At 33.4% G+C, this 27,142-nt stretch overlaps 1 protein-coding gene across 21 annotated transcripts in view; it reads right to left on the bottom strand.

The window, feature by feature from the left end:
• Nucleotides 1-27,142, bottom strand: part of ARHGAP12 (Rho GTPase activating protein 12) — a 437,561-nt gene that overhangs the window by 69,206 nt on the left and 341,213 nt on the right. For 17 of the 21 annotated variants that reach the window (XM_079105850.1, XM_079105859.1, XM_079105851.1 and 14 more), the window contains 5 exons: nt 23,401-23,541; nt 22,167-22,247; nt 12,796-12,921; nt 9,381-9,455; nt 1,608-1,669 (listed from right to left, as the gene is read on the bottom strand). In XM_079105850.1, coding sequence (XP_078961976.1) covers nt 1,608-1,669; nt 9,381-9,455; nt 12,796-12,921; nt 22,167-22,247; nt 23,401-23,541 — 485 coding nt within the window. The remainder of the gene's footprint in view (nt 1-1,607; nt 1,670-9,380; nt 9,456-12,795; nt 12,922-22,166; nt 22,248-23,400; nt 23,542-27,142) is intronic. The other 4 variants (XM_079105849.1, XM_079105853.1, XM_079105848.1 and 1 more) reach the window with 3 other exon arrangements.

Below are 27,142 nucleotides of genomic sequence, written 5' to 3'. Positions count from 1 at the left end.
TAAAAGACTATTTATCATAAGGTGGTTGGTGGTGGGGAATAAAATAAAAAGCAGAGAAAGTGGCCAAAGAGTCATGTGTACAACATACAGCTAAAATAGAGAAAAAGAAAAACAAAGATCAATTTCATAAATGAATTCTACCAAGGAACAGTTTGAGGAACACATAATTGCATAAATGCTACTTCAGAGCACATAAAACTTACAACAGCAATCTGACAAAAACAGTTCAATTAAAACATAAAAATTCAACTACTTGTAAATTTAGAACTCTTTCTTTAACAGATTGATTTCATTTTGACTATAAAATCATAACATTTTAGAAGAATTCACAATGGGGAGAGGGATGCAGAGTGTGTTGGTGCATGCCTATTATCCCAGCAGTTCAGGAGGTTGATGTAGGGGGATCATGAGTTCAAAGACAGTCTGAGCAACTTAGGGAGGCCTTAAGCAACTGTTTCTAAGTAAAATATAAAAAATGTCAGGGGATATGGATCAGTGGTCAAGCACCCCTGGGTTCAATCCGCAATACCAAACAAACCAACCCTACAACATATGGAACTAGCAGATTGTGTGAAAAAATGCACTGCTACTGGGGACAGGAAATGATTCAAGATCTTAGAGCACAATTTGATACATTCCATCAAAATGACTTTGCATATGCTATGTGTAAAAGGAACTATGCAAAATGCTATGTATAGTCTTGTTTATAACAGCAAAAATTGTAAGCATCCTAAATGTCAACCAATACACACAGTTATTCCATTCTTGCAAATAAAGGTTAAATTAATGATGGCATAGTTATGACATCATTAATTAAACCTTTATTTATTAACCAGAGAACATGTAACTATGCTGTAGTTAAAAATAATGTGACAGCTATAAATGCAATGAAACAAAACCATCTTCAAGATAAATTGTAAAAAGACTGTATTTAAAACAATCTATGTACATACAAACGTCTACATATGTATCCTATGTCTGGAGGAAAGCTCTAAAACTCATGAGACTCAGAACTGGTTGCCTCTGGAGAGAGGAAGTGGTGGCTGGATGACTGACTTCTCACAGGACAGAGTACCTTTGTTTTTTACCATCTGCATTTATTGCTTACTGGGGGGAAAACAATAATATTCAAAGAAAGTGAACGTTTCCTAAATCCTCTTCCCTATTATCTCTGAATTTAATTACTTGAGAAATATGTCATGACAAAGGAAATGTTTCATACATTTTATAGCAACCTTACATAATGACACTAGAAAATACATGGTTAGAAATTCTTCTGAACCTTGCTGGGTGTGGTGGCACACGCCTGTAATCCCAGCGGCTCAGGAGGCTGAGGCAGGAGGATGGCGAGTTCAAAGCCAGTTTCAGCAAAAGTGAGGCACTAAGCAACCCAGTGAGATCCTGTGTCTAAATAAAAAGAACAAAATAAGGCTGGGGATGTGCCTCAGTGGTAGAGTGCCCCTGAGTTCAATCGCCAGTACCCCTCCCCTGAAAAAGAAAGAGATTCTTCTGAACTTTTTAATTAATTCTACTGGAATACAATTACAACTTCTCATTTATTTCAATCAGCAGAATCACGTAAGAACATTAAAGATTTGTGTACTTACCGAACCTTTTTCCCATGTTCAGTAATTTTTGTTACATTTAACAATCCATACTTCTCTTGACCCTAGGGAACAGAGTAATATTGTTTATATACCATTCATGTAGACAGTGATGTCAAGTTCTAATATACCACCAAACCAAAAAGATCTGGTAATCCAAAAAATTAGCTTGAAAGAAAAGGTTAGTCAGTTAAGATGCTTAGTTCTAGAATACATTACTAATATGGTTATCTAATACTTTAGTAATATGGTTATCTAATACTTAAAGTTATTTTCGATGATCTTATAATTAGACATTTCCTCTCTATTAAAATAGTCACAGTAGTTTGCTATCAAATTAGATTTTCATATGAATAAGTCAGCCCTTGGAAAATGATTTAATTTTCTTATTCAAAGAAAGTGAAACAATGCCATAATGATAAATATCACACAAAAAATAGAAAACTTGAAAAACATATTTAATATGCTAACATACTGTCAGAATATAAAAATAACTAGATAGAACAAATGCAGCTACTATTTAATAAATTTCCCAAAAATAAATGGTATTCTGCATAGAACTGGCTTTAATGTGGCATAAAAATCTCAACACTTTATTAAACATACCACATGGTAAGCTGGGCTTTGAAAAAATTAGATTAGCTAAGTGAGGCCAAAAACAGTGACAAACATTATCATCAGATTTTATGAAGGCAAAAGCCATTATACCAATTAAAAGTTATCTTAAAATTCTTCCAGATGAAAATGAAAAAGCATCTTCACACCTTCTCACTGCCTTAGCATCTTATATTCAAATGAATTTAATCAAAATGTGTTTGCGCCTATAGTAATTATCGTTAGTAAGTACTTATATGTACATATGCAATTTTAAACTGAAACACACACACATTTACAAATAAAAAATATTCTCGATTCAGAATTTGATTCTTCACCTATATTTTTAATGTACCTTAATCAGAAAATATAAGTATTTTATTAATATAGGAGAAAAATATAATACTGAGTATTTTCCCAATATATCTAAAGATAATGTTGAAAGTTTCAGTCTTATAAAATCTCACTATCCATGGATAAAGTCAAAAAGCTTGTTAGCTAATTCACTTTTTTTATTTTTTTTTTGGTATAGTGAGAACTCATAAATAACCTATATGTAGTTTACACTAATTTTTTTCCATGAAGCATAGCTATATGATTTCCTTAGATATGCAAGTCTGATACTTTTCATAAGAACTCTTGCCTATCAACAAAAACATCAGTTATACAAATTAAGAATGTAAAAGATATTAAATAAAATCATTCTCAATTTACTGTTCCTACTCCCTTAGAAGCAAGAGGAAAATCTTTCAAAGATAGGGGAACTAAGTAACAACATTAACATGAGTAGCCAGGCACTGGTTATGTGAACTGGAATTGGAAAGGACAGAGCAGTAGGAATTATGGGCATTAAAAAAAGGTCATTGCTGAAAATGTGTAAAATATACAAAGGCAGGAAGGATATGCAGGCATCAAAACGAGAAGAAAAATGGATGACAGTCTAAGGACAAGAGAAATTATCTACATGTGGGGGCTCTCACCTGTATCGACAGATGATTGGAAAGCAGTGCAAAATTGTTCATGTATACAAATTGTTCAAAAGGGTACAGAACTTTTAGCAAATTCTCAACATGGATCAAGACCCAAGTACTAATGGTCTCAATTAAACACTAAATTTAAACATCAATTGAAATAAAATTTGCCACATCCAAATGTACAAAAAAAAAAAAAAAAAACACACACACACAAAAAAGAATGTACAATGTATTAAGTGCTATAAGAATTACATAGAGAGAGAAAGCAATCAGACACAGCTTCCTAGAAAAGCAGACCTTGGAGCTAAGGTGTAGAAGCTAGTAGGATGGAAGCAATATGAGATGAAAATAAATGGTAAAAAAGGCATGGAAGCTAGAGAATCTATCATGTTTGAGGGCCCTTAATTTCCCTGAAAATATGGGGTAAGATGGAGAAGTGCAAGAAATGAGACAGTTTTGAAACAATAGCCTAGAGTGGCAAGACTGGGAACCAACCAGAATGATATTCTAATAATTACTATAAGAAAAGACAAAGGCCTGAACTAGAGCAATGATAGTGACAGAGAAAAATGGGGCCAAATTAAAGAGAAATTTAAAAAGCAAAGATGATAGGAATGGGTGTGCAGGTTTTGAAAAGGAAGGATTCTGGATAAAATGCCAAGCTTGAAAAACTAGGAAGATGGAGGGATCTTAGTTTCTAGGTCACTTTTTCAGAGAACCTTTTCTTGACCATTCTTAAGTTGTTCCTCCCTTTCTTTTAACTAGTAAGTAATCTGCCATTATTTACTACCGTCTCAGTTTGATTCCCTCATTGCACTTTAGTATAGACTGTATGTTTATGTCCCCCAAATTTCATACCCTGAAACCTAATTTCCAACGTGATGGTACTTGGAGGTGGGGTTTTTGGAAGGTAACTGGATCATGAGGTTGGGGTCCCATGACAGGGATCAGTGCCCTTATAAAAGGAACCCCTGTCCCTTCTGCTATGTGAGGACAGACCAAGAAGGTACTAATGTAAGAACCAAGTAGTGGGGTCTTGGCAGACACCAAATCTACCAGTGATTTGGATTTCTGAGCTTCCAGAACTGTGAAAATAAATTTCTAATTTTAACAAGCTATTGTGTTTATGGCTGTTTTTTTACAGCAGCCAAATTGGACTATGAGATACTTAATGTGAAGTATTATTGTGTACATATTTTCATCCACTATCTATTCCACTAGGCCACAAGTTGGGACCACATCTATTATGTTCATCGGTGTATGACCAGTGCTTGGGACTGCATCTAGCATGTAGTTAGTATTCACTATACATTCTTCGAGGTAATTTTCCAACAAGTTAATAGTGCTGTAACATGAAAGGAACATAAGAGATGATCTGTGACCAATAAACAAAGCTTTTAAACATTTGGCAAAAATGCTTAAATTTGACATATATGAATAATATATGTTGGGTATATAGGTAAGAGATTTAGAAAAAATATTTCCCCAAATTAGACCCATTTTTAAAAATTTTCATACTACTTGGTATACTTTTACTACATACTATGATTCAAAATCTACCAATGTATTTGTTTCTTACTAAGATAACAACATAAAAATATCTTAAATCTTGCAAAATATGCCCAAATTTATACTTGAATATGGTAGCTTAACTATATTTGATACTACAAAGTGAACTTTATATTGAAAATAAGCAGAAATGTTTTAATAAGGACTAGCCAACTATGGTTAAATTTTAATCAAAAAGTTTGTAATAAAATTATCCTGTCCTAATAAGGCAAGAATAAAATTTCAATTATCTTAATCTGAGAAAAATGTCAAAGGTTCATGACCACTTTGCAGGCTCCAAAATTTCTAATCAATTTCATTTAGTAAAATAAACATTCCCTAAAGTAGGCTAAAAATTACTAAATACCAAAATCCATACAGGTCATCAAAATCCTTACCTTTAGTTAGTCATGTAATAAGATTCTTTTTATAACATAATAACCAAACTTGTATAATGATATGGTGCTAAAAAAGAATCAGTGTGAGGAGTCAGGCAGAACAGGTTAAATCCACAGGGATAGAAAGCAGGCTAGTGGTTGTGAAGGGTAGGGGAAAGGGAGGAGGGATAATTAATGTGTATGGGTTTCCTTCTGGGGTGATGAAAATGTCCTGTAATCACACAGAAGTAATAGTTGTTATAGTTACAATCACTGTGAATATACTAAATACCATGAGATGGTACCGTTTAAAATGGTTGATAATTTTATATGATTTTTACCACAAAAAAAAAAAAATCAAAGGGCCAGTGTTAGAAAAAGTTAAATACTCGAATCAAATTTTCTTTAAAAAGGCTTTTAATATTCAGTGAAAGAAACAGCAAATTTATCTGCTAATAATCTTATTTAAAAGGGTTACAATGTTTTTCTCCAAAATGGTCAACACATTTTAGTACTCTAAATGGAAGGCAAAAATCACAAGTTCAAGTTTCCAAATTATTCAGTATTTAGTAATTGGGATCTTTTAAGTGCATACTCTCAAGGGTACATTGGGACAAATAAAGAACAGCTTCTTAGGTGCTGCATCTATTTCCTGCCACTCCGACACTTGACACGGTCTGTTGGAGTACAGGATCTGACACTTGACACGGTCTGTTGGAATAAAGGACTCAACACTGGACACAGTTCTGTTGATTGTCCTCCCTCTTGGGGGCCATAGGCGTGGCATGTCTCCAGGTGTAGTTGCTTTTTAATATTAATAATCAATATATTATTTAGAAACTTATTGGGAAAGTTTTACTGTACTGGGACACAAAATAGTGCACAATAAAAATCTGGCAGTAGTACATAGATAAAATTATGAAAATAAACAACTGTGGCTGTGCTTGAGTTTAAAGGAGCCTGTGACTGCTTTAGTATAATAATAGATGGATAAAGAGGCATTCCTCTGAGCTTGGATGCGGTGTTTAGCCTTTGCTGCTTTCTTAGTTTCAATAGTTGATTCTAGAGATACTTTACATAATAAAAAATTTAGGTTAGTCATGAATATGATTTGTGCTTTTCCCATGTTTAGTCTAATTCTTTGAGAATCAGAATAAGATTGTAGTCCGTCATTGTGTGAAATTATTATAGACTAAATATTAACTATAATTTGATTTCTTTGCCCTTTAATAATAGTAAAAACTTTTCACTGTTAAACACTGGAGTTCATGGTGAGGGTGGTTTCTCAGAAAACCTAGTAATGTGTTTGTTCTGAAGGTTAAAGGCTGGCAGATCATGGTGCCCTCAGTTTAACTGGGAGACAAAGTTGTTTTAATCTAGTTGGGAAGTAAGATTGTTTTGGTCTGGGCTGTCATATAGAGAGAATGTGTACTTTGAGGAGAAGCATAGTTTGTACTTTTGAAGGTTTTTCTTGTTTTAAACTAACCAAAAATGATATAATCATTACTAAAGAAAAATATCTATAAAAAGGCTGGGAGAAAAAATAAAGACAGATCCAGCCTCAGAACACTTGGTGTCCCTGTGTGCTGTTTCTCCACCAGGCTGACGCCTCCCATCCACCGAGGACCCCAGACCCCTGCTAGGGCTAGACCCTGGCATTAGGTCAGCCCACAGAGCCTATTTAATTCATATTGTAGAAAAATGTTATTAGTTCTTCAAGATGTTTATATACTGCCTATTTCAAAAAGTATTTTAAGGGACTATGAAATTAATAATGCATTTAAAAACAGAATTTAAATTTTGTTTAATTAGAAGACACTGAAGAGGTAGATAGGCAATTTGTTGAGACTTTAAGGTGACATCAGGTAGCTAACTGGACAAGGTATAATTTTCACTTCTAAATTTGTAATTTCCTTTTTCTTATCACTAAGCCTTTATTCAAACCCCTATTTTAACTTACAAAGAAAAAGGAGGAAAATATCTCCTAGTAGTAACTGGATAAAAGCAGGAGAGGGGCAAGACTAGGTAGAAGCAAAGCAACCAGAGAGGAGGGTACCTGAGGCACAAGGAGGAAAGACATCTAAGGGGCAAGACTAGATGAGGGAGGCTAAGATAATATGTATGGAAGAAGAGAAGTACCCAGGACTGAAAAAAAATGCCATTTGTTTATGTGAGAACAGAATGGCCGTAGGCCATGGAAGAAACACTGGTGAGGTAGTTCCCTGTGATGGCCATCAGAGGGTACCATGAGTCCAGGAAGGTCTGTCTAGATGCTATCTTTAGAAAATGAATAAAAGAGTGGGGAAATAATTTGCAAACAATCCTATGAAACTCCATGTAGAAGATTTATGATTGCCTAGAAATTCCTTTTTATCAAAAAAAATGCATCTATAAAAGGAAAACTGTATATTACCTTTATTTAAAATAAGTTACAAAGGGTTTTTTTTTTTTTTTTGCTTTTTAAGACAGACTGACATATTAAAAGTATCGTAGTAACAATGTGCCTTAGATTCATACAGTAATTCTTGGCAAAACTAAAATCATGTTTATGGACCCAATATTGTGTTAAGATATCACAGAAGATAAAAAGTAGAAACATGTAGTTCCTATCGATCTTGTATTTAAAATCTAGTAGGGAGACTTGGGGTACCTGAAATAACTTGTACTTATTTGATGCAATACATGACTTGGAAGTTCAGAAATAAAGAGGAAACCATTTTTATTACATGAGACTAGTCTGACATGGCCTCCTTAAGAGTTAATTTTTAAAGAGGTACAGGACTTGGTTGCAAGGCCCATCCCACAATGTTAGAAATGTGTTTAAAAAAAAAAAAAAGTTTGAGTAGATATGTTAATTACCCTGATTTGATCATTACTCAATGTACACTTTGGACATCATATTGTATCCAGTAAATGTGTACAACTACTAAGTACCAATTTAAAATAAAAAAAGAAGGAAATGTATACAACATGTGGATAGGGACCACATGTTGAAGTCTGACTAAAAAATAACAGTCTATCATAACTTCATAAAATAGGAAAGTAATGATAAAAATGTCTTTTAAAAAGCTTTAGTTTCATTTATTCATTCAATGAATATTCATTGAGCAACTGTTATATGGCCCTGTAGTAGATAACTGGAGATACTCTGCTCCAGAAGATGATACTGAGTTAGAGGTTCCTATAGGAGAGTAGTAATGAAAAGAGTTACTTTTTTTATGAAATCAACTAAAATGTAATTCAATACTAAAAAAAGAGTCATAGGAAAACCTTATCTAATCCAGAGGATTTTATTCTAATTCTCTAAAGAAGCAAAGTTTGAACTGAGCCCTAATAAAATGAACAGAAATTGACCAGGCAAAGATGTGGGAAAGAAATGTTAAGTGGGCAGAGGAAACAACATGTTCAACAGCCTGGAGATGAAAAGCAGGCTCCCTTGAGGGACTGAGAAAAGACAGTGGGGCAGGAGAAAAATGAGAAAGAAGGGAAGATGAGAATATGAGAAGTATGAGATAAGACTGGAGAAGCAGTCAAGAGCCAGAGCACTCACCGTCCTTGCTAAAAACTTTAGGCTTAATTCTAAAAAACAAGGAAGTCAACAAAGGGCAACAGTAGGATCAGCATGAGAAGGCAGACTGTGAGTGAGTGAAAGGAGAGACTGAGTAAAACTATTCAAGTTAAATGGGTGACAGAAGAGAATTTGAAGGAAATTTGGTAACAGATACACATTATCACCAATATTCACCTGGCACAGACTGAGCAATGAACTTTACAGCACAGAAAAAGAAGGGTATCTATGCTCATTAGAAGTGGGGGGAAGATGCTTCTTACCTTTAGACTGCTGGCCTGAGGGGAAAAAGGGGTGTGTGTGTGTCTCTCTCCTTCCGCCCCACCCCCAATACTGGGGTTGAACACAGGAGTGTTTTACCACTGAGCTACATACATATTTTAAAGTGGGTTTTGCTATATTGCCAAGGTTGGCCTCTAACTTGATCTTCCTGCCTTAGCCTGGGATTACAGGCAGGTGCCACTGCACCTAGAAGAAAAGTGTAATTCGATAGTATCCTTCGGGATTTTTATATTTATTTTAAAAAAACAAATATAAATATGTCACGTAAAATATGGTATATAAATCAATCATGTTTTATTTTGCACAAAAGGGGGCTATCCTATCAATAAGATCCCAAGATATATTTAAACATTATATTCAGAGAAACCAATTTATTGAAACTAATTGAAATAACTGAACTATATATAATACTGTATGTTTCTATCATACTAACTGGATCTTGGTGCTTTGGTGAAGAGGGAGAAGATTCATTTTCAGGAAAGCAGGGTTTTGAGGCAGTTGGAGACTCCTACAAGAAATAAGTAATGAACAAAGTTACTCTAGCTTATATAAATCTATTTTTCCCTGTACTCATAGTGGGAGAGCTTAAAAAAATAGTCTGAGAAAAAATTTTTTCCTTGTTATTTTACCTTCCTATATTCAGCTCTAAAACTCACAGAATACTGACTTGGAAACTACAGATATTATTAAAAATTTATGAAATACAGCAAAATTTGTAGCAATTCATTCAAAAAAATTTTTATTAGTCAATGGACCTTTATTTTTTATTTATTTATATGTGGTGCTGAGAATCAAACCTAGTGCCTCACACATGCTAGGCAAGTGCTCTACCACTGAGTCACAACCCCAGCCCTAGCAATTAGCTTATTTAATTAAAATAATGGTCTCGGAATTACTTAAAACGAATGATAAATACTGGCTTAAAATTATGTTACACATCAGTTTTTTTTGTTTGTTTGTTTGTTTTTCCCAGTATTGGGGTTAAACCCAGAGCCCCACACATGCTAGGCTAATGCTCTAAACACTGAGCTACATTCCCAGGGTTTTAAACTTTTATTGAGAGATATGGTCTTACTAGGTTGCCCAGGCTAGTCTCAAACTTTCGATCCTCCTGCTTAGGTCTTCCAAGTAGTTAGAGTTACACGTGTGCACTACCATGCCCAACTAAATTAACTACATTTAAAATAATTAAAATCTAAACTCTTGTGGATAAATATATATTGGGTCACCAAACCAACTTCATATTGATATGGTAGGTATAAATACCTACAGGAATATTTGGAAATTGTAAAGTGAAATTTTACTTTAGCCAGTACCAGCTCTTAGAAAAACTATTTCCCAATACTTATTATCAATTTTTATATCAAATCAAATGCCTTCAAATATTCATCTCCACATTTCTATCATTCCAGTTTTCTGTGCTTATAAAATTGGAAAAGATACTGAACAAAGTAGAATTTGTCTTAATAACAATGCAAAAACCATTAACTCTACATAGTAATGAAAGTCCATAGGGAAACCTTTGAAGGGACAATGTTAAATTAAACCGTAAGTCCACACTATCAGTGGAGAAAATATTAAAATTTACAAAAATGTCTCTACAAGAAGGAATTAAACTTATTGCCCAAATCTCATTTAGACTAATTTTTTTCTGACATCTTCAATTTCTTGACTTCTACAAGAATATTTATTATTAAAGAAGTCTGAGAAAAATGAAAGATTTATGGTTCACTAATTAGAAATTAAGTAATTGAATAAAATGAAAGGCACTTCTGACATTTTTTAAAAGCACTGTCAGTCCTATAGAAATAAAATCCACAAATGAAGTAATGATGTATGCATAACAATTATAGCTATTATAAACAAATAATTTTACACTTATATATTTGTGTATGTATATAGTTATTTACAAATAACAGTTTTAGTAATAACCATACATAAGCAAAAACAAAAAGATCCACTCACACGTATATACACAACCATATACACACCTACCTCCTCCTCCAAGGTTATCTCCCAGATGAATTAGGACATGTTTTCATTACACTTGCCATACAATATTAAGTTCCTTTGATTATATTTCAAATTACATATACCTACATCCCTTATATTACATATTAGCTAGTTTGTTCTGTTTTAGTCCCTTTTCTCAAAACTTCAAAGTCTACCCTATTTTAGGAAGGTACAAGGTAATAATAATAAATAAAAGAGTTTACTTAATGAAGCGATTAGCTATTAATTCATTTACAAAGTGTAAGATGGGGGCCAAAGACATTTCTATTAGAAACAAGTAATCTCTGGTCTCAATACAATCATTCTTGAAAAAGGAAATATAGTAGGATTTCACACAAGTTGTTTTAAGAAATAGATGGAAAAGAAATCCCAAGGAAGATTAAAAAAAAAAAAGAAAGAAAGAAAGAAAGAAAGAAAGAAACTTTAAGTATATATCACCAAATAATCATTTCTTCTAGTATGAAGAGGCAGTGGAGGTAGTTTAACAATGGCTTTTGCCCTCAACTATTACCTATGGTGTTTAAGAGCTTGCTTTCTACATATCCTGAACAGTAACCTGATTCCTGGAGTTGAATGAATTTTTGTATTACAAGTTTCCAGGAATTTTACCTGCCTAGGCTAATTTAAATCCTAAAAAATATATTCAAGCCTATGTTCAAAAATACAGACTCAAGAGGGACATTCCTTTAAAATGCTTTCTAGATTCAATTGCCTAACATCCTTATGCTAGAAACTGATCTACTTTCACTGTTGTTCTTTAATTCCATTTTATAAATATGGTATGTGTGTAGATTATTTCTGTAGTTCCACAAGTCTACTTCATAACATATAAAGACTAACTTTATAGTCACTTATAATACCAAAATACTACACTTTTTTTGACTGAGCAATTAAAATCGATTACTTATAAAAGGATATAAGACTAGAAGTATCCAAATATAGAAAAATATGCCTTAAGAGAGTTCATTTTGTTTTTACCTAAAAAAATTCAGGGAAAAATACAAAAAAACCTGCTGATGCTGCAAGAGAAGCCTGACAGTTAAAAAAAAAAAAAAAAAAAAAAGAGTCCTCAGTAACAAGGATCTTTTAAAAATAATATATTTAATTTGGGGGGTGTTACCACTGCCTTTGCATTTCCCACTGGGGTATCTGACACTCTGCAAATGCATATTAAGCACCCACTCTATCCCCAAAATGAAACCATATTGTAAAGAAGTAAGTCCTTTGTACTGTTTGCACCAAAATTCATCCCCCATGTGAAATAGAGAACACCACTTCTCAGCAACATGAGAACATCACTTCTCAGTTTGATAAAAGAAGTACTCTGTATAGATAGCATTTAGGGAAACAAAAGAGAGTAGGATTCCAGTCTTCCCTAGGATGGAGAAAATTAAATGTAATCACTATGAAACAACCTAGAGATTGAAGACATATAAGGATAACAGAAATGTGACCTGAAAATGATAGGAGCTTAAACATTTGTCACCTACTAGGTTCAAATGTGTAAGCCACAAAGAAGTCAGTCCAATGAGCAAAAATGTAAAAACTCAAGGCCAAAACCTACCTAATGACAAATTGATACTAAATACATAAAAACATAGTCACTAAGGCAGACAATTTAATTGGGAAGATAATACAATTACATTTCATCATATGCGCAGATCAAAAGCTTAAGTTGGTTTAAAAGAAATCAAATGTTTTAGCAAAAACTCATATGTAACAATAGATATATTACATGAAACAAGATATTAGCAAAAATGGTTACAATCATTGCACAATATGATGCACAAAGAACTTGCCAAAATTCTCATCAGCTTTTCTCCAAAAAATCGTACCTTGTCATTGGTGTCCAAAACAATGGTGCTATGTCTCCACTTTGTTAATACTATTGGTTCTTGCAGCCGCCTGTCCAAGCTCCTACTTTTAATTATTTCTCTTTGCTGCTGGGCTGAAGGATTGTACTAAAGAAAACAAAATTTACTTCGTAAATAGAAATAAAAGCAGAATCTAAATATGCTGGTTACAAATTACACATGACTACTAGGTGAAATTCAACATATGACACTACCATAAATTTTCCAGCCTCAGTTTTCTCATCTTTGAGCAGCACTGTAACACAATTGAGAAGATCACAGATTTTGGTGCTGAGGAAACTTAGTTACTATTATCTTTAACAAAATATCTGAGTTTTTTTCAACTGCGAAAACAGATACAACAGAAACATCATCTCATTCATAGAGTTGCTCTAAAGAGTAAATGAAGTATAAAAATGCACTACAGATTTCCCTGGCAGTATATTCTCAATAAATATTAACTCATAACTTAGAAAAGGATGTCATTGAACAAATTTATTTTTTAAGGTAGCTTTTTACTTAGAATTTAATTTTGGGTTTAAGGTTTTAAAATAACACTTATATACACACATGATAGTATTTGTATATTTAAGAGTTTTGCATTAGAGCACAGAATTTTATGAAACAAACACACAATTTTATAAAATATAGATATCAGGGGAGAAATAGGCCCTAAGATAGTAACAGTGAGTATCTTCAATACCCCCAGTTTAACCAATAAATAGATCAACAGGACAAAACGTGAACAAAGAAATAGCTAATTTACACTGTAAATCACATGGGCTTAGTAGACATCTACACAATATTTCATCCAACAGCTTCAAAATATACATTCATTTCATTAGCACATGGAACTGTTTCCAAAATTGGTCACATATTAAGGCCACAAAGCAAGTTTTTAAATTTTTTTTAAATACTGTAATAATTTCTTGCTATTTACTTATCTGATCATAATGAAATGAACAATAGCAGAAGCAACTGCAGAAATTGTATGAACACATGAAAACTGAACAACACAGTATTAACAAACAGTGGGTCACTAAAGAAGTCAGAGGGAAATTTAAAAATTCCTTGAATCAAATGAAAATAGAAACATACCAGAACCTGCTGGATACAGTGAAAGTAGTACTAAAAGGAGAGTTTTACAGCAATGAGTGCCTACATCAAAAGAAATCACAAATAATGTAATAATACATCTGGAGGTCTTAGGAAAACAGAAATAAACCAATTGTAAATCAGTGATGCTAAGTATTAATAAAGATCCAAGCAGCAATGAAATGAGATAAAAAGAACACAAAGTATCAATGAAACACTGTTGGTTCTTCGAAGAGATAAACAAAATTGACAAACCTTTAGCTAAACTAACCAAAAAAAAAAAAAAAAAAAAAAAAGAGAAGACAAAATTAAAGATGAAAAAGAAAATACTACAACAGATACCAATAAAATTCAAAGGATCATTTGGGGATATAGTGAAAAACTATATAACAAATTAGAAAACCTAGAAAATATGGACAAATTTCTGAATACCTCTGACCTACCAAAATTGAATCGAGGATACAAAACACCTAAATAGGTCAATAACAAGTAATGCTAATAAGGCAGGAATAAAGTTGCTCAATGAAAAAGAGACCAGGACCTGATGGATTCACTGCTGAATTTTACCATACTTTTAAAGAACTAACACACTGATCTTCAAACTATTCCATAAAATGGCAAGGGTAAAAACCATTCCTAAACCTTTCAAAACCTGGTAAATACACACACACACACAGAACCATATAACTAATATTTCTAAACATAAATACAAAAATTCTCAATAAAGTACTTGTAAGTCAAACTCAACAAATTAAAAAAAATCAGATCAAGTTGGTTTCATTCCAGGGATGCAGGGATGGTTCAATATATGCAAATGAATAAACATAACATAGCACATAAATAGAATCAAGTATAAAAACCACATGATCACCTCAATAGATACATAAAAAGCCTTTGGAAAAAATTCAACATCCCTTCATGATAAACACCCCGAATAAATTAGGCAAACAAGGATCATTCCTCAACATGATAAACATTATATACAACCAACCCACAGCCAACATCATACAAGGGGAGAAACTGAAAGTCTTTTCTTTAAGATCATGAACAAGACAATGGCATCAACTCTTCCTGCTCTTATTTAATAAAATACTAGACATTCTAAGCAGAGCAAATTACACAAGAAAGAAATAAAAGATAAACAAATAGGAAAAGAGGAAGCCAATTAATCCTGTATGCTGAACATATGATTCTATACATGAAAATTTTTAAAAAGATTTCATCAAGACATTTAGGATTGAAAAACAAATTGAATAAAGTATCAGGATACAAAACCAACATACAAAAATTAGTAGCTTCTTCACAGAAATTGCTGAGGCTAAAATTAGGCAAGCATCCATTCCATTCACAAAAGCAGCAAATGAATGAATGAATGAATACATACATACATACATACATACATACATACATACCAAGGAATAAATCTCACTAAGGAAGTGAAAGCACTCTACAGTGAAAATTACAAACACTCAAAGAAGAAATTAAAGAAGACACCAGAAGATGGAAAGACTTCCCATGTTTAGGGATTGGGAGAAGATACTGTTAAAATGGCCATACTACACAAAGTGTTCTACAGATTCAATGCAATCCCCATCAAAATACCAATGAACAAGATAAAACTACAGAACTAGAAATAAAGCTATGCATCTTCAGTCAACTAATTCTTCACAAAAATGCCAAAAACATTTAATGGAGACTGGACAGTTTCTTCAAGAGATGGTGCTAGGAAAACGGGATACGCATGTGTAGAAAACAAACTAGATCTGTATAAAAAAAAAAAATCAATCAAAATGGATCAAAGGTCTTAATGTCAGATCTGAAACCTTGAAACTACCAAGAAAACATTATGAAAACACTTGAAGATATTGACACATACAACCATTTCCTGAACAGGACCCTAACAGCTCAGGAAACAAAAGCAGAGGATTGACAAATGGATTATATCGTATTTAAAAGTTTCTGTATGGCTACAGAAACAATGGGCAAATAATCTGAATAGACATGTCTAAAGAGAAGTACAAATGGCCAACTAATACACGGGGATATGCTCAACATTTTTAGTTATAAAGGAAATACAAATCAAACCCATACTGAAATTCCACCTCACCTGTTAGAATGGCTATTATTTAAAAAACAGAAATACAATGTTGTCAAGAATATGGAGAAAAAGCAAATCTTATACACTATTGGTGGGAGTTTCCTCAGAAAACTAAAAAGAGAGCTACTCCATGATCCAGTTATACGTCTCCTGGGTATTTATCCAAAGGAAATAATGTCAGCACACAAAAGAGACACCTGCATACCCATTTTTAGTATAGCATTCTTTATAATAGGCAAGATATGGAATCAGCCTAGTTGTCCATCAATAGATGAATAGATAAAAGAAATATGGTATGTACACACAATGTGGAAAGTTCAGCCATAAAGAAAAATGAAATCCTGACTGTGCAGGACAATGGATGGCACTAAAGGTCATCCTGCTAAACAAACCAAGTCAGACACAGAAAGACAAGTACCATATATTTTCTCTCATATGTGGAAACAAACAAAAACACCTAAAGTAGAAAGGGAACCATTAGGGACTTTAAGACTGGGGGGACAAGAGAGTGCAGAAGAGCAGGATGGACATCATCAACACGATATAAACGTGCATAAAATGTCACAATAATTCCTGTTAATTTGTAAAATTAATACCCGTTAGTAAAAAATGACATATACAATAAGGCCTGAGACTGCACTTTGAAGAAAAAAAAAAAAAAGACAAGAAAGAGGGAGTTGGGGTTTTAGGTTTTGTCTTTGTTTTCATTTAAAAGCCAGAATACATTTGTTTTTCGAAAGTGATGATACTAATTCTAAAAGTCAATTCTGAACATACTGCTTGCCTACAAAGATAGGTAATCATTGCCAAAAGAAAGCATATAAAATTAAAAACACGTGACCAGTAAGATATTAAATCATGCAAGAATTGATATTCCAGGTAGATCACCAAGAAAAAAAACATCTAGAAACATAGGGTGTGAAGAGTTTTGCTGTCTTGTGCAGGCAAGTTCAATAAATTATAATGAAAATGACCAAATAATCTACTTTTAACAGATAAATTCTTCCCCTCAAACTTGATACCTGACATCCACTCCTCTCACCCCTAAAACAATCCAGCAAATCTTAGCTTTTAATGACCCTGATTATAATTTCAATAAAATTATATTTTAGGGATGCTTTACTATTCTAAAAATCTTCCAACATCTTCCTCTCGACAATATATCACTTCTTTACACTCTAAACTGAGTCCCACCCAGGCCTCCCCAAATGTCTCCCAAAGCTGTTACTTCCTTCTCCACGTTAAATTTTGCCATAGCCTGTCAACTGCATATAGATGTGTTTTTAATTCACTGTGAAACAGCAATCTTAAGACTATCACATAAGTTCACAAAGGATAATTTCTAGACCAAACGATGATGTTTAAAGCCCCCACCCCCAATTCTGTGCCTGACATCTCTAGGTACAAAAAGATCCAATTACTGTATAGTGCTATATCTTCCCTGAAGTACAATCATCACTAATGATAATTAAAATGTGTAGTTTTGTGTAAGCCTGTATATAAACTTTAATGGAAGCTATCCTAGCTTTTAAGCATGTAATTACTACAATTTAGAAATCCTTTCTATGTGACAACAAAAATAATGTAAAATTAAATGAATAATTATCACAATTTTAAATGTGTTCACAGATTCACAAGCAACAACATATTCATAAAAGCAAACAAGGCATAAATGAAATTAATGTTATATGTCAAATAACATAGAAGATGTTATGTAAGGAGCACATAATTTTAGAAGAAAAACCAAGAAGATCCCCACAGTTAAAACAGACACAAAGACCTACTTTTTAAAAACTTTCCTTTAGGAACATTCATTTTTTTTTTTTTTTTTTAAAGAATTTTAACTGACATTTTGTTCTGAATTATTTTGAACATATGTGCAAAAAGAGAGACTACAAGAAGAACCCACCATTGAGATTTGGAATATTAAGACATTTGCTTTAGGTTTGTTTTTTTTTTTTCCCAAAAGAAATAAAATGTTGCCAGGCATGGTGGCACACACCTGTAATTCCAGCAGCTTGGGAGGCTGAGGCAGGAGGATTGGAAGTTCAAAGCCAGCCTCAGCAAAAACAAGGTGCTAAGCAATTCAGTGAGACCCTGTCTCTAAATAAAATACAAAATAGTGCTGGGGATGTGGCTCAGTGATCAAGTATTCCTGCATTCAATCCCTGGTACCCCCCTATTCCCACAAAAAAAGAAAATATTACAGACAAATTAAATGCCCTCTGACCAAAACACCCATGTTCCATTGTTTCCCCTGCCTCCCAAGATATACCACGTAAGTTCAGTGTTCATGTACACACACACACACATACACATGTATGTACACATACACAGATATTCTTTAAAATTTATCTGAACGTTGAAATATTACCTCATATTAACATTTTTCTGATTACTTGTGGAAACTGAACAACTTTTCAGATATTTATTGAATAGTTCCTCTTCTGTGTCGTGCTTACTTATACATTTTGCCTATTTTCAACTTTGTCTTTCACTTACTGTTATATACAGAGAACTATTCTGGATTCTAAACTTTTCCAGGGTATGTAAACTAAATATATCTTTTCCTGGTCTGTAACTCATTTCCCCCTTTGTTTATGGTATCTTATATGTGTAGAATTTTAGTTTTTGTGTTTAATTTTACTATGGTAACATCTGGCAATGTTTCCTGTTATAAAATAGCTTCTGGGTCCGGTTTAAGAAATCCTTTCTGTGAAGTCAAAGATATTCTCTGGTATATCCTTCTATTATTAAACTTACATTGAGCTTCATATGAAGTAAGATCAAAACCTACTTCTATTTCATTTTTTTCATGTGAATAACCAATAATCTTAGCAACAGTTACTGGATGGTCAGTGCCTTCCCCATTAACTTGTAATGGAACATTTAAGTTTTCTATTCTGTTTTACGGATCTACTTCTCTATCTACACATGTGCCCTTACTATCCCAACTAAATCACTAGCAGGAACAAAAACCTCCTGGCTCCAACTTCCAATTCTCTATCAGGAATATTTTAGCTCTTCACAGATCTTTGTTTACAAGTATAAATTCCAGGATCAGTTCCAAAATGTAGTGAGGGAAGAGATATCAAATGAGAATGCAATGAACGTGTAGGTGAATTTGGATATTTTTAAAAAAATAAAGCCTCCTAAATCAAGAGTTTTAATGTTTCACAGAACTTTAATAGGAATATTCTTAGTTATGACACTTACTGCTGCAGCTAAAAATGTTAAGTAGGATCTTTATTCCTATCACATTTACAAGATGACTTTTTTACTGGATAAATGTGTAATTTTTATGTTGGTTTTATATTTAGCATCTTTGCACAAACTTTATCAGTTTTAAGTTTACATTCTCTTGAGCTTTTTAATAATCATAAGTACAGTTTTATCTCTTTTCAATTCTATTATTTCTTCATTTAATGGTTGAATAGAAGCAGTGGTTAAAAAAATCCTAATCTCTAGTTCCTATCTCCCTGGAGAAAGCTTCTGTAATCTCACTATGAAGCATGAGCCTTTGTAGATTTGGGAGAGAACCTTTAGTATGATGTCTCATATTTGAAGTGACTTTTTGGTAGAAGTATATACTGAAGTCGATTTTCTACCATTCTGAAAAACTAACAGATGTGTATATGATTTATACTTAATGTAATTACTTTTGTTAGGATTTAAGTGTGCCATTTTATTATCTGTTTCCTGTTTATCATTCTTGTTTCTCCTTTTCTACCTTCCTATGTGCTACTTGAGCAATTTGTACTATAATATTTTAATATATCTAGATTCTTAAGTCTCTCTTATTACACTTACTTAGTACTTGCTGTAGGGATTATAATACACATACTTTAAATTATCACAGTCTAATAGTATCACTGTTTTACTATTTCCAGTAGAATACAGAAATCTTACTAATAATGACATTCCTTTACTCTTCCCTCTTTATGACATAGTTGTCTTAAATATCATCTCTACATGAGTCCTACTTTAGAAATGTTATATTTTTTGTTTCAAATGTCAAACATAATTTTAAAAACTCAGGATAATAGTCTCCTCTGATAGTCACTCTTCCATTCATTCTGGACTTTCCAAGTTTTCTTCAGTTAATATTTTCCTTCCATTTTCAGGACTTCCTATAATCAATACTTCCTTCTTGTCTAGTAGTTTTATGGTTACCTTCATTCTGCTCTATTCCTGGTCAACGGCACAAAAGAAAGCATATCCTTCTGTATCATGCATTGTGCGGGATGGAAGATGTAACCCCATCAGTCATCCCTAACAGGCACTAATCATACAGTATCTTTCTAACCCTATGTGGGTACTGTGAGGAGGAGCCCTGCTGACTAACTCCCAACTGAATGCAAGCAGCACTGTGAATTATCCTCGCCATGCACTAAGTGAACGGCAGCAAAGGCAGCACCCCACCTGTCCCAGAGAGGGAGCAGGATTACAAAAAGGAGAATTTATTTATATATCCTGATCAGTATTTATGGCAGATTTTTTAGTTAAAGACTCATGCCTTCTTTCAATTTTAGAAAATCCCCAGGAATATTTTCAAATATTTTCTCTTATCATTTCTTCCACTCTCTTCTTTTAGAATTCCTAGTAGACGACTATAGGAAAATTTCAACCCATACTTCAGTTCTCTTAATAATCTTTTCATTTTTGTTATTTTCCTGTCCCTCTGACTAGAGCTTATGCTATCTACTACATTTTTATTTCAATGACCATTTTTTTCATCTTGAAGACTGCTAATTTATTTCTTACCAAATTCATATTTGTTCATCAAAATTTTTGCATCTTTGAAAATGAAAGTCTTTAACTCTGATCATCATAGTACAAATAACTCTTTAAGTTATTAAGAAGATTACTTTTGGGGCTGAGGAGATAGCTCAGTTGGTAGAGTGCTTGCCTTGTAAGCACAAGGCCCTGGGTTCGATCCCCAGCACCCGAAGGAAAAAAAAAAAAAAGATTACTTTTATCTGGAGTACAATCAATGTTCTCATTCTTGATTTCTTATGACTGTGGCATTACATATCTTCACACATTTTATTTAAAATTTTAAACCACAGACTTCATTTTTGGTGACAGATAATTTTGTTTTTTCTCTCTCTCCTCTTCATTCACCCTTTTCTTTCTCCTTCCAGATCCTTCATTCTTGTCTAGTAGTATTATGGTTCCCTATCCCTGATACTAACCCAGGTATGTATTGGTACACACACACACACACACACACACACACACACACACGCACACACACATTTAATTACTTGTTATATGAACATCATTCCACTTTCCAAATTTGTAACAAACTTCTTTAAAGACAAAATAGTATTGATCACCAAAGATGCATTCAGAAAAGAGTTAAATTAAATTTCTCGTATATGCATTGGGCATAATAAGTATAGCTGACAGAAATTACCTTAGGCTTTAATAAGTATAAATTTCAAGTACAGAATTTAACCTGCAACTGTCTTTATTATATAGTCAAAACTGCACAAAGTAGAGTTTCTACTTTATTTTTCTATTTCCTCATACCTCCTTTCAACATTTAATTATAAGTTTATAAATTTGCCACGACATTTTAACACTCTATCCTAAGTGTAAATGATGGCAGAAGATGAAATAATATCTTAAAACTGAGAACTACACATCGATCATAAGATAACGAGCCCTTGTTGCTATAGAACTATCCTTTGAGATCCTGATACCTCAGCTACTTCCTCTCTTAAAAAGAGAATCCAGTCAACGTCCTAGAAGATCTTATTATCACATGCTACCTCTCACATGACTGACTCAACTGACCCCAAACTAGTTTCTTGAAAACTGAAGCCAGCTAGATGTAAGATGGCACTAACGGTACTCAAGAGAATTCTTATTTTCAGGAATAATGAAAGACCAATTTCAAGCTAAACAAAAAGAATTTCTGAATAGGAATAGTCAGTATTGTAGTATTAGTAATAATGTTGCAGTAATAGTGTTTCTAAGTTGACTGTACATCTTAGGAAAATTTAGTGAGGTACAGGATTCTCAATGAATTCTGAAAAACCTAGCCTTTCTACTTTTTAAAAGGTTAAATAATTTAAAAAAAAGTCTGTTGAAACTGTCTTAAGATATCACTTCATCTACTACCTGAAACAGAGTTTACTATTAAAGTTATTACCTTTGGCAATTCCCATTCTGACCGAGATCCATCCGCACTGTAGTAGTATTGTCTACCTTGATCATCAACATGCTTGAGCCACTATAAAAACATAACAGGTTTTTAAGTATTTAGATAAAAGTGAGTTTAAGCTGCTACTACTAAAGATATTAGACATTATTTTTTATGAATTTTATTCTACTTGCTCAAGAACACTGTAAAAAAGTTAACACACATACAACTAATAGACTTGCATTTTTAAGTTTGGTAAAAATGAATAGTGCTCAGTTTTAATGGGAATTTCCTCTTTCTTCAAATATCAGGCTAGTGATTCAAGCAACACTTAACAACATCACAAGAAACATATGACATAAAAACATATAGATGTACATATATACTGGAAAATAAACTCCCATCCTGAAAACAGGTTTGAAGACAGCAAAATAAATTGTTTTTCAGAGTTCAAGTATAAAACTTAACAATGGAAACCCCGCTTCACACAAACCCTTAAGCATTGCTTCCCTCAGCCTACGCATTTTACTCAATACAATTTAAATATCAGTAATAGGAGAACTTCATGCAACAACAAATAGGGAATAAGAGAGTGGAAAAACACAAATGGCTACTAATACAAACATATGATCTACATTATGGTATAAATAAAACTGCCACTTCCAAATGTTCTGGTGTCAAATAACTGAGGCAGAGAAGAAGGACAAAATCCTACTCTGTTTATTCCCAAGAGTTTATTCACTGTAAACTAGCACCATCAACCAGTTACCTTCTTAAATGATACCAGATGTAATATACACACAAAACTCCAATATTCACTGCCAAATCAATTAATCATAAAATACTAGATTCATGGATTTTGTTTTATACAAATTTGGTTGTAATGGGTAAAGGAGTATAAGCAGTGAGACAATGTATAAAAATGGTAGGTTGAGAAAGCAATTTTAAAAAGAGTATTCCTAAAGAAATATGCTTATTGAGGAAATCTAAGCAAATGACAACTGGTCTGTCCTTAAAAAGTTGGTCTCAACTGAGTTATAAACACCACAAAAATCCTATCATCATAGCAGTTTAAAACCATGAATCAGTATACTAAGTTCTCATGTTGTCAACTGCATGATTATAGAATTACAATGGAGAATGTTTTCATGTGTTTCTTTTAAAATATTACTAAAATCTCAGTACACAATTATTCATAAGAGATTTCTGCCTAGAAATACTAGATGAGAAAAAAAGAAAGTACCTTTTCATTAGTATAGTCACTGGTATATAAGGTATGCCCACGTTCATCCAACTCTTCTGACCAACCCCTTGGAGGAGAACCACACTGACTATCTGACTGGCTGTAACAAATGCTGTGGTAGTTTTCTTCTGATGAAAGAAGCTATAAATAGTCAGAAAAATAAGGATTTTTCTTTTTTGAATATAAATATTCAGCAACTGAAAATCAAGGAGAGCGAATTTACTTGGTTATAAGTACCAAAGTATCTTGAATTTATTTGAATATTTAATTTTCAAAACAAACTTAAGTTTTTAAACAGTACATTGCACGTGGTGAGGTAAAATTAATAATGGTTAGTTATTTTATCACATTAATGCAACCCTAGAAGAATTTACAATTAATAAAACTGAAAACCACGTTTTCAGACTAAGGAGTGATAAAATGCTAACCTTTTATTTAATGCTGTGTTCAACTGAAATTTCAGGCTAAAAACTGATAGGGGTATGAATGTGAATATGCATCTATATGAAAATGAAGGCGGAGATGAAGGGAATTCATTAGACTGAGTTTCTTAAATATTCTCACTCATCTGTATGTCATGAGTACTGAATCAAATGCCTGGCAAATATACCTTTGGTCTTTTTTTTTAAAGTATAGGGGAGAGGGAGATAGAAAAAGGCATTAGCTTTGTGACACTGGATTTTATGTTCTAATTTACTAGCAAGTTATCTTAATTCACTCAACCAGATGCTTATAAAAGACTACTGGAAACTAAACTCCAAAATAAGAAGTAATAACATTCAGAATTCAACCACTATTTATTAGTGTAATAACCCTTCCTATCAACTCTAGCTAAAATACTTTCTGCAATTAAACCTTACTTAAGCTATACTTTTGCCACCATAACTTGGCCTAAAAAACTACGCTGGACAGATTCTCAATGTTGTGAAGATATATACAGCCCTAACATCGGTACGTTCCCAAAAACTGACATGGAGAATTTTGCAGAAGTACTACATGAAGTGGGCTGTGTTTTGCAATAGGAACACACTTTCAAAAATGGAAAACCTAATTCAGAAATCAGGAATTTGTTTTTCATGTGAGACAACTTAAAATGTAACATAGTATAAAAAATCTTTTTGATGGGCTGAGGATACAGCTCATTGGTAAAGTGTTTGCCTGATATGCAGGAGGCCCTGGGTTCAAATCCCAGAACCACCACACACACACGAAAAAGTTTTAGAAGCTGAAAAAAGGGTCCTCTAAATTGGTAAAATTAACAGACAATCAAAATCACAAAATCAGCCTTTGCATGAACATAACATTTTAGTTGACAAAGTATACGCATCATAATGTTCAAATTTTGTAAAGTCAGATATTATCTTCTGTCATAAAAAGTAACCTCTAATATCTTGGTATGTTTTATTACACTGTAGAACCAGGAGAACCTTAAAGATCTTGATATCTATCTAGAAAACACCTGCTTAGTGACATTTTACCATTCAGGCGGGTAACTGGCACAATAACTGTGGGGTATATACTGCAGCAAATGTGCCTTTGAGAAAGATGAGAGGGCTACCATGTGCATTTCATAGAGAAAAACAGTGGGGATGTACCCCAACTGATTATCTGTATGAAAACAGTTGAAAATGTGACATCGATTTTCTTAAGATTTTTTTAATCATTAATGAGCTGGATAGGCATGGTGATGCATGCCTGTAACCTCAACAATTCGGGAGGTTGAGACTGGAGGATTCCAAGTTTGAGATCAGCCACACACCACAACTTAAGCAGCCTAGTAAGATCCTGTCTCAAAATAAAAAATAAGAAGGACTGAGGATGTAGCTCAGTGGTAAAGCGCCTCTGAAAAATCCCCAGTATCTATCAACCAACCAACCAATCAATCAATCACCAATGAGCACAAAGTTAAGAAACAGTCAGGCATGGTGGCACATGCCTGTGATCCCAGTGACCTGGGATGCTGAGGCAGAAGGATCTCAAGTTCAAGATCAGCAACTGAGTGAGACCTTGGCTCAAAAAAAAAAGGATTGGGGACGTCACTCAGTGGTTCAATCCCTGGAGGGAAGAAGGGAAAAGGAAGGAAGGGAGGGAGGGGAGGGGAGAGGAGGGGGGGGGGAGAGAGGGGGGGAGGGAGGGAGGCAGACTGATTCAGATGTCAAAAACTAAGTAGAAGCAAGAATCCAGAGTGTTAAGTAGAATAAAAACCCTGGCTTTCTCCTTGAAAGCATTTGTAGACCCCAAACTAGAATTATTAGTTCTTAAGGCAATGAAGAAGTATTGGGGAACCAGACTCAGAACTACCAAAGTTGGGAAGCTAAAAGGATACCCCACAATTCAGAGCTGGGTCCACCCTCTGCAAAAAATTCTACCCACAGTTTATGAGTGAGCCAGAAACAAATCCTGTCCCTTTATTCTACACTAGAGAACGTGTAGGAATCTTCTCCAATAACTAGGAGAGAAGGGGAGTACCTAAATACAAGCCAGTCTTAATACAATCCAAATTACCACCACCCAGATGGTCTGTAAAAACTATAGCTCAAGATTTAGTTTCAAATATTCATGGGATACTAGGATTCCCTGTGCACCTGGCAGAAGCAAAAGCAAATCCTCTCTGAAGGAACTTTAAATTCATTAAAGACTTCCTACTTATGAATTTCCAAGAACTATAATCTCACACTAAAAGACACATACACATATTAAAAGACTGTCACTACGAGAGTCAGCAAAAAAAAAAGAATGGAACAATTAGGCTTTCAAAAACTTTATATACTATAATTATCAAAAACAAAATATAAATAAGACTAAAGAGAGATATGAAAAATAAATGCAATATATGATCCTTCACTACAAGGAACAAACTTTATAGGCTAATACTTGACAAATGAAAAACACTAAAATCTGTGCATTAAATAGTATGCCAATATTAAATTATTCAGTGTGATAAATGTAGTTTTTGCTGGAAAACCCTCTTGTTCTCAGAGAATAAAAAACACTGTCAGCTTTAAAGGGTTCAGAAGAAAATTATGCACATGTGTATATGTGTGTTGGGGAAATGGAGGAAGAGAGAGCGAATGTGACCAAATATTAACAATTGGTAAATCTAGATGAACATACGGTATACTAATGCTCACTGTACTATTCTTTAAACTTTTTTGTAGGTCTAAACTTTTCAATGTAAAAAAAGATGGGGAAACACCTCCAAAGAAATAAAAAATAATACTTCTACAAAATTTAAGTACTAGTTTAACATCAAAGAGACAGATTTAAAAAATTAGTGAACAGGAGTAGATCTGGGAATACTGAGAATGAAGCTCAGACAAACAGAACAAGGACAATTAAACATTCATCTAACAAAAGTTCTAGAATAAGAAACAGAAATGTGTCTGAGGCTATATACCTCAACATTTGCAGGAACTGATGAGAACAAAATCTTCCAATGAACTGGGAAAAAACAAGAACTCAAGTGGAACTATATATCCACAGAAAAGAGTCTTCAAAAGGGCAAAACAAATTTCCAGAGCAAAAAACAAAGACTTCAGCACTAGCAGATGTTCATGGGAGATTTATAAGCATGTACGAAAGATAAGAAAAAGTAAGAAAAAAGAAGAAAATAAAGTGGTAAAATTGAAGAGTAACATCAAGAGTCATCATGTATGACAATAAGGGGGCTAAAAATAGAAATAAAATATACCATAACAGCACATACAGTTTCTGCATGGCTTTAAGGGGTGAGAGGAAATTG

Source organism: Sciurus vulgaris (genome assembly GCF_902686455.1).
Source record: "Sciurus vulgaris genome assembly, chromosome: 12".
NCBI classification, from domain to species: domain Eukaryota; kingdom Metazoa; phylum Chordata; class Mammalia; order Rodentia; family Sciuridae; genus Sciurus; species Sciurus vulgaris.
This window is presented reverse-complemented; position numbering and strand designations above follow the sequence as displayed.